This window comes from Nicotiana attenuata, unplaced genomic scaffold, assembly GCF_001879085.1.
Source record: "Nicotiana attenuata strain UT unplaced genomic scaffold, NIATTr2, whole genome shotgun sequence".
In the NCBI taxonomy this organism is placed as follows: domain Eukaryota; kingdom Viridiplantae; phylum Streptophyta; class Magnoliopsida; order Solanales; family Solanaceae; genus Nicotiana; species Nicotiana attenuata.
Window position 1 is genome coordinate 437,222 of NW_017670296.1, and position 9,376 is coordinate 446,597.

General features: G+C 38.5%; 1 protein-coding gene across 1 annotated transcript; it reads right to left on the minus strand.

Moving 5' to 3' along the window:
• Positions 1 to 496: 496 nt before the first annotated feature.
• On the minus strand, positions 497 to 2,283 carry LOC109237422 (zeatin O-glucosyltransferase-like). The gene has a single exon (XM_019403729.1). The coding sequence runs from the start codon at positions 2,230 to 2,232 to the stop codon at positions 805 to 807; it is 1,428 nt and encodes a 475-aa protein (XP_019259274.1). The 5' UTR covers positions 2,233 to 2,283; the 3' UTR covers positions 497 to 804.
• Between the last annotated feature and the right edge of the window lie 7,093 nt (positions 2,284 to 9,376).

A 9,376-nucleotide genomic window follows, 5' to 3' on the forward strand; every position in this document is an offset into this window, starting at 1 on the left:
ATGCTTATGATAGTAGGAATAACAAATGTAGACCCAAAATTTTTAATATTTTGGAACAACAGCTCAAATTTAAAATATAGGGATCTTTATACAAATAGCCGGCCATATTTACTGTTTATTTTTTTAATCTATATACATAGATTATACGTTAAATATATATAATTATACACATGTAATACATAAATTATACATATTATACATTCACCGGCTATTTTTAGTTTAAGCAATTGAATAGACGACTATTTGAATGACCTCAAATTTTTTGTGAAAATCTACTGCATTATAGTGTTATTGGGCCCGTGCTCAGCACGGGCTATCTCTAACTAGTATTTTTATAAGCTTTGGTCTCTTCGCTTAAAAATTTGCGACTTAAGTTAGCATATATAGGAAAATGATTTTCACCCATTTGTACTAATGGAGTTTCATATTCTATATAGGTAAATAACTAATTAACCTTGTATTCCTAGTGATAGTGGGATTGTCTACGTACCCATGCTTAAATGATCAAGTGATAGATTACCCCTTGTATATGTTTTACAAACTTTTCATACGTCAATGCATAAATTGCTCAAGATGACAATTTAAAAAACACATTGCTCCATAGTATCAAACAAAAGAGTAGCTTGCACACTATGCTCTTATTATCCGCGAGAATTATATTAGAGAAGGTCGGGTATATCACATTTGATATACTGTGTGCAGTCTTACTTTATATTTTCACACGAGGTTATCTTTTAACTTGAACTCATGATCCCTTAGTAACATGACGACAACTCTTACTGTTACGAAATATTATGATCAAATTCATCTGGTAATATGAGTGATGAAAGAATCAAACTCTTTGCGAGTGACACCACCTTCACCCACAGCCTTCTTGACACCAAAACCCAACTCTTCTGCTCTCTTCCTCATCTCTTCTCCTTCTTCCGATGCCATCAAAATTCTCACTGCCTTTTCAATCTCAGTGGACACAACTAAATCATCTCTTCGAGCCCAATCCTTTACAACAATCCCAACTTTTAGTATTTTCGTTATCAACACTGTGTTCCTCGGTTGATCCGAATGCATCGGCCATGCTACTATTGGAACTCCCGTAGAAATACTTTCTACGCACGAATTCCATCCACAATGACATAAAAAACCGCCCGTCGAAGAATGTGCTAATATTTCTAACTGCGGTGCCCAATCTCTTACAATTATTCCTTTTTCTTTCACTCTCTCTTCAAACCCTTTTGGCAATTCAATTTTTTTAATAAAATCTTTAGAGAAAATATTCTCTTTATCAGCATCTCTCAATACCCAAATGAACTTTTGCTGACTTTTCTCTAAGCCAATTGCTATTTCCTTGATTTGTTCATCAGAAAATGAAGAAGTGGTTCCAAATGACACAAAAATCACTGACTTTGGTACTTGTTTGTCTAACCAAACCAATGACTTGTGTCGTTGTTGGTGGGTCCCTTGGATAACAACTGGATTAAATGGGCCAAGAGCCCACTGCTTTTGGCCTTTACTAATTTGTTCCTTAGACAGCAAATCAAGAAAAGTATGCTCTATAGCTTGTGATGTGTTATAAATCTTACCAGAATTAAACATACTATACTCATGTTCAGATTTCATAAACTCCTCAAACTCAGGACTAAAACAACCTTCATTTGAAGGAAGTTCTTTTATCATATCAGTATCAATAGCAAAAGGCCTTCCTATACTTTCCCATACGTACAAAAACAAAGTGAAGGCTGAAACACTATGGAAAGTGTAAGCTTCTGCATTTGGAATGGTCCGAAAATCTTGAACCACAGACCCCATTAATGAATCATGAATAATAATAATTCTTCGATTTTTATGTGATAGAGAGTGTAATATCTTGGCAACAGGATTGCGAAGATGAGAGGAAATTTGGGAAGAAGGTGTAAGATTTGAAGGGAATTTGACTGAGGAATTGGAGTTATTAGGAGAGGGAGAGTTAAAAACTGGGGTTGAAAATTCATGGAAATGAATATTGTTTGTTGATAAAGGGTTAAAACCATGAGCTCTTAAATTGACTTGATGACTATGAATTTTAGTGGTAATATAATGGATTGGTATATTATAAGCTGAAATGAGACGAGAGAGATGAAGAAGTTGATTCAAGTGACCTTGTGCTGGAAAAGGAACCACCACAACTACTACTTCTTGTGGCAAAAATTGACCATTTTGGCTATGGTTTTGGTTATGGTTGCAACTAGGGGCCATTGGCTTGGAAAGAAATATTGCATTGAGTTTTTTGGTTTGGGGCTAGAGAAGCTTCATATTTATAGAGTGATAAATTGAAAGTTTGGGTTTCGTAGGGGTGGACTGAATCTAATTTGTTCAGAAAATTAAATTGAGGAAAGGTCATTTTCTATGTGTGATACATGTTCCTTTTAATTCAACACATGTAAAGTTCATGGAATTTCATTGTCTATTATGTCGGCTTAAAATGTATGTTTTGCAATGGCAAGAGTTTTTCTATTAAAAGTGTAATTTTTCTTGTCCTAAGAGATGGTTTAGTCGTGATGAGATTGTAATTTAAATCATAGTGTCACGAGTCACGACATCAAATTTTATACGTTTACTGATTAATGCTGTTTGCTTAACCTTCTCAAATTGCACTATAAAGTATCCGAAAAAAGAAAGAATAAGAATTTCTGTTTCGAGTATGACATTTGAATTTCTACTGTGTCTTCTATAATTTATTTTCCGCCCTTTTTTTTTTTTTTTTTTTTTACAGTTTTACTTTTCTTAAACTTAAGTCTCAAATTAAATGAAGTTATCATGAAATCACATTTAGCAAATTAAAAGACAGAAAAATGAAAACAAATATTAATCTCATGGCCCAACACCAACTATCCGTGTTGGAATATTTAATAATAATCGAAATGCATGTCGACTTGGTGTTTTGCTAGATGGTCACGCATGTGAATGAGGATAAAACTATATAACCCTATAGATATAGGCAGCGAAATTATTTTTAATGAAGGAATCATGTTTAATTTTATCATTCGCAATCAGGAATCCAATGAAATAATGGTAAAAGTTTATTCCCATCTGATGACTCATTTCATGGTAAAAGTTTATTCCCATCTGATGCCTCATTTCATGGTAAAAGTTTATTCCCATCCAATGACTCCGAATCTGTAACGATCCGATCGGTCATTTTGAGAATTAGCGTCCCGTTCTGCGGTGTAAGGTCTCAAGCAGCTTCGTATTATGTGTTATGACTTGCGTGTGTGGTCTGGTTCGGTTTTTGGATGATTCGGGATCAATTTGGAAGAAGGATTCTTGTTCTAGAAGCCTAAGCGGTAAGAGTTGACCGAAATTTGAGTTTTGTGTAGACAACTAGGAATGGTGTTTTGATGATTCCAATATCTTCGTATGGCGATTTTGGACGTAGGCGTTTGTCCAGATTTGGATTTGGAGATCCGTAGGTTGATTTGATGCATTTTGGCGAAAATTGGAAAGTTGAAGGTTTGGAAGGTTGAGAGGTTTGATCGGGAGTTGACTTTGTTGAATTCGGATTCGGATTTCGATTCCGGGAGTTGGTTTAGATCCGTGATGTCATTTGGGACTTGCATGCAAAATTTGAGGTTATTCCGGATTAATTTTATATGCTTCGGCACGAGTTTTGGAAGTTTGAAGATTTTAAAATTCATAAGTTTGATTCGAGGTGCGATTTGTAGTTTCGACGTTGTTTGATGTGATTTGAGGCCTCGAGTAGGTCCGGGTTATGTTATGGAACTTGTTGGTATATTTCGACGGGATTCCGGGAGCCCCGGGTGTGTTTCGGACGAGTTTCGGATTCGTTTCCATGTTTTTGGCAAGTCTGCTTCTGGTGTGTTGCACCTGCTTTTGGAGCGCAGGTGCGGAGCCTCTTCTGCGTGAGTTTGGTCACTTCTGTGATGTTGGTGCATGTCCTGTTGATTCGCTTCTGCGGATGGGGGACCGCAGGTGCGAGATCACGTCAGCGAAAGAGTGACCGCAAATGCGAGTTTGAGGCTCCAATAGGTCGTCCGCTTCTCTGGCATCACAGATGCGATGGGAGGCTCGCAGGTGCGAAGTCTGGGCTACTAAGTGAAGACTGCAGGTGCGAGTGTATGGCTCGCAAAAGCAAGAGCGCAGATGCGCACTTTTGTCCGCAAATGCGAAAATGGCTTGGCAAAATGTTTAAGTGTGGAGGGTTTGAGGATCTATTTATTTTTAGAGTTGTAGACCTCGGCTTTGGGCGATTTTTCGTGGGGTTTTCAATAAATTCATTAGGGTAAGTGTTCTTTAACCGAATCTTATTATATTTCATGAATCCGTTATTATTTTCATCATTTAATTAGTGATTTAAGTTGGAAATTTGGAGAAAAATTGTGAAAACTTCTTAGACTAAACTTTGGAGATTCGAAAGGCAATTTGAGGTCGGATTTGAGTAATTTTTGTATGGTTGGACTCGTTATCAAATGTGTGTTCGGATTTTATAATTTTGGTTAGGTTCCGAGGAGCGGGCCCGGGGTTGACTTTTTTTTCTCTTTCAAGATCAAAGCTTTACTATCCGAAATTATTTTCTATGATTTTTATTTATGATGTTAAGTTATTTTGGACAGATTTGAACCGTCCGGAGGTTGTTTCACACGAGAAGGTCATTTTAGAGTATCAATCTAGCTTCTGTGAGTTAAGTATCTTGCCTAATTTTTTATGGGTGAACTATCCCTTAGGAATTGAGTAATTTGTGCTAATTGTGTCATGTGAAGGCCGTGTACGCGAGGTGAAGAGTACGTGCTCGGGCTTATTTGTGGGAATTTGACCGTTTTAAGTTCTTAGGTTCTTATGTCCATTAATTATTGTCTTATTAGGTTAAATCTTCCATTTACTAAATTTACCCTTACGTGTCTTATTTGGAGTTGGTAGATTCATGTTCTAACCTTGTTGCCAATAAACTCTTATGTGTCTTAATTGAAGTTGTCGCCTCTTTTATTGTCATGTTGTCTTTTCCGTAATTGCTTATCCTTAATTGAAGTTATCAATGTCTTTTCCGCGGTTGCTTATCCTTAATTGAAGTTATTGATGTCTTCTTCGTAAATGCTTAACCTTAATTGAAGTTATTGATGTCTTTTCCGTAAATGCTTAACCTTAATTGAAGTTGTTATTATCTCTTCTGTAATTGCTTAACCTTAATTAAAGTCTTGTTATCCCTTTCATTGTTGACTTATCCTTATTTGGAACCTTTGATTTATGCTATCTCTCTTCTTGTCGAGTTGTACTTAAGTGGAATCATTGTTACACATTATCTCTCCCCTTGTTGAGCTATTCTTGTTGAAACCATTATTACCTATGGTGTCTTCCGTTGTGAGCTCGTTTGTCCGTTTCTTTGTGTTCTGTAGTTTTATGTTGAGTTACTTGCCGTACTCTCGTGTTATTGTTGTTGTTGTTGATGTACTCGGTGTTGTTGAGCTGGGGGCTATGCATACTTGTGATATTGAAATTGTTTTGAGGAAAAGTTGTGGCATATGGGCTCATGTGGTGAAAGACCTTATATTGTGTTGTTATGTTTTTGGAACACGTGATATTATTTAGAGGATTGTCGGAGTGTTCGCACGTGAGTTGTCCGTGCTATTGTTATTATTGAAATTTGCACATGTGGCGTGACAAGGCGGGCTATATATGTGGGTTTGCGCATGTGGCGAGACAAGGTGAGAATATTATTATGCGCGTGCGGCGAGACAAGGCGGGTATTTACTTTATTGCGCACGTGGCGAGACAAGGCGGGCTATGTCCGGAAATGATTTGTGATGACTTGTGATGGCCTGGGGGCATTGTTATTGATGATATTTGTGGTGTGGTGAGCCTACCTTGTGTGAGTTATACATTTTTCGTTTTGTGGTGTTGTTTCCTATGAGCCCTTCGTTGTCTCCATTCTTACTTTTAATTTGAGTTGGGATAGAACACTTGCACAAGCATACACATAATTAATCACCCATATCGGTTTAACAAGATGAATCCCGGTATTATGGACCATTTACATGTACTCTCGTTTACTTGCCTTATGTGGAAGAGTTATCCTTTTGGCACATGAGTTGTTCGTGTGGATATGAGATATTGTCACTCCCTTGGCAAGTGAGCCGTCCGTGCGGTTGCGAGTTGTAATGTGGGCACAAGATGCCAAGAGATTAGGGTTCATGAATTGGGACCCGTGAAATATGACTACAAGGTGAAGCACCTCGGGAAAATCCTTGAACAAATCTTGTGTGGAAGTGGTTGCTCTTATTGAGTTGTTACTTGTTTTCTTACTTGGTTTCACTGGACTTAAATTGTGTTCATCTCACTTCATGGCGTTATTACCTATTTGTTCCCTGTTGCTAATTGTTGCTCTTAGTTTCCTATTACACGAAATGTTTTGTTATTGTTATCATGCTTAGCTTTATATTGATATCGTCCCCTGTTAGTTTCACATTTATACTTGTACAAGTTATTATGTCTAGTAGGTGTCTTGACTGTTCCTCATCACTAATCGACCGAGGTTAGTCTTGATACTTACTCGGTACCGTTGTGGTGTACTCATGCTACGCTTTCTGCACATTTTTGTGCAGATTCAGGTATTTTGGAGTTGGTTGACCACTAGCTAGTTGTTCGGGTTTTCCTGTGGAGACTCAAGGTAAACCTGTCGTCGTGTTCGCGGGCCTCAGAGTTACCTTCTGATATTGTACTTGTACTGTCTATTTCTATTTTGGAATAGTTGTACATAGAAGATTTGTCAGAGTAAACTCAGTAGAGCTTATAACTTGTACTACCGATTTTGGGATTGTTGGCTTGTATAGAAAAAAATTCCGTTTCATATATAATAGTTGTTGGTTATGTTTGCTACTAATTCAGTAAGTATTAGGGTTACCTAGTCCCTAAGACTAGGTGCCATCACAACATCCTACGGAGAAAAATTAGGGTCGTGACAGAATTATTAGATACAAGTCATTTGCAAAGGCGGATCTAGGATTTAAAGAGGATGAATGTACTATTGTAAAGAGGTGGATCTAGAATTTATATTTGATGGTTTAATTTTAGTTTTTTGCTTTAAACCCACTATACTTCTGAAATATAGGTTCAAAATTACATTCTTATTGAAATTTTACTGATCTGACATATATATCTATACTTCATGTCGAAAACAAGACCATTGTAATTTCACTTGTAGAGCTGCACCCAATAATTATCGTACCATAGAAGTCCTCGAGCATGGGTGCACACATATATATTTAAGTAACTTTGAAGAAATATTACATTGTTATACGTGGTTTAGGGAGAGGAGCATGGATTCACGTGAACGCATATCCTAAGACCTAGATACGCCCCTGGTCATTTGGTTTTATATGCATATTACTTAAACATGATTGTATACAGTTAAAATCGGGCTCACCCGATTTTACTGATTTATCGAGACCGATGTGAAGGATCGAAGATCGATCCCGTAATAGATCAGATTGAGGCACGAGGATAAGATACCGAGTTCGGATTTGAGGTATTTAGCAAGATCAAAACCGATAATAATCGAGGTTGAGCAGGACAGACATCGAGCAAGACCGTACGGAAAGGCAAGATATCCGTAACTGGTCGGAGATCGTGGCGGATATCTCGGAACAGATCTAATTAAGGGCGGTTGTTTAGTTAATCATGGGATTTACTTCCATAATTGGAATTGTACCATAGATAGGATTCCTCTACTATATAAAGAGGGTTCTAATCATTTGCAAGACACATTGTTCTCACGTATCAAAGCAATATAACATTTTCTCTTTAGCTCATCTTCTTGTTCATTAGCTTGTTATATTTTTTACTGTTCTTGCATCAATCAGTTCGGGGGTACTCAAGCTCGAGGGCTGAATTCCATTCAAGCACTGATTTGATTTTTCTTGTTGCTTATTTCTACTACTAATCTTTACATTTATCAATTCATATTAGGTGGAATCACGTGTACTTAAAACCACATTATAAGTTTAATTGTTATCCAATTTTTTAGGATAAACAGTTTGGCGCCCACCGTGGGGCTAAGGATAATAGTGATTGCCTGGTATTAATTCCTATGACACACACTGCTTTACGCTTGTTCTTGTAAGTGTCTTGATTTCAGGAATCAACATGTCAAACTCTCAAGTAGCATCCACTCACACAGACAACGACCTTGGTCTTTGTAGCGAGAACGAAAACATAGTCGCCCTGGGAAACGGAGTACCTCCAGTTAACCCCGATAGACCACCGGCCGTAGATCCAGTCGATGTCAGCTCCCATATTGCCATTAATGGGAATTTGGGCGTCGATCCTGAAAATAGCATCCGCAGAGATGCTCGAACAGCCGATAAGAATGCACAGAGCGTAGAAGAAGGCGCGATTAGCCTTCGAATGATATTCGAAATGTTGTAGACTCAATGAGCTGCAATAGCACAACTCCAAAATCAGAATCGAGCACCAAGCAGGATCAAGCTCGAACCCTCACTAGAAGTTGTTCACATAACCGAACCAGTTCCGGAGAGGCCAAATGAGAACGAATCAGGGACTGACCCGGCCATTATGAAGATGCTCGAAGAACTCACAAAATGGATTGAATCGGGGGAGAAGAAGATTGAGGAAAACGACAAAAGGGTAGAAGCATACAACTCCCGAGTTGATCAAATTCCGGGGGCACCACCAATATTGGAAGGACTAGATTCTAAAAAGTTCGTGCAAAGACCCTTCCCCCTAGTGCGGCTCCGAAGCCAATCCCCAGAAGTTCCGTATGCCCGAGATTCTCAAGTATAACAGGACGACCGATCCGAATGAACACGTCGCCTCGTATGCATGCGCCATCAAAGGAAATGACTTGGAAGATGACGAAATTGAATCCGTACTGCTGAAGAAGTTCGGGGAGACTCTATCAAAGGGCGCCTTAATATGGTATCATAACTTACCCCCTAATTCTACGGATTCGTTTGATATGCTTGCAGATTCTTTTGTAAAGGCACACGTCGGAGCCATTAAAGTTACAACGAGGAAGTCGGACCTTTTCAAGGTAAGGCAGAAAGATAATGAGATGCTCAGGGAATTCGTATCTCGGTTCTAAGCGGAGAGAGTGGATTTGCCTCCGATCACCGATGACTGGGCTGTCCAAGCTTTCACTAAAGGTCTCAACACTCGGAGTTCCATAGCTTCAAAACAGTTAGCAAATTTTAATCTAGTACCCGGCTGTCACTTAGGGCGGCGTACATAATCGATATCAGTCGAAGATCAGGGTCGAGGATGATCAACTGGGGACTCCTTCTGGGTCTGTTTATCCTAGCAGGCCCATGGATAGGATCAAAAGGGACATCTATCAAGAGCCGAGGTCGAATAGAGACCGATATCAACCGTA

Bases quoted from the DNA above. Each gene is read 5' to 3' on its own strand.
- LOC109237422 (XM_019403729.1), bottom strand. From the start codon at position 2,232: ATGGCCCCTAGTTGCAACCATAACCAAAACCATAGCCAAAATGGTCAA.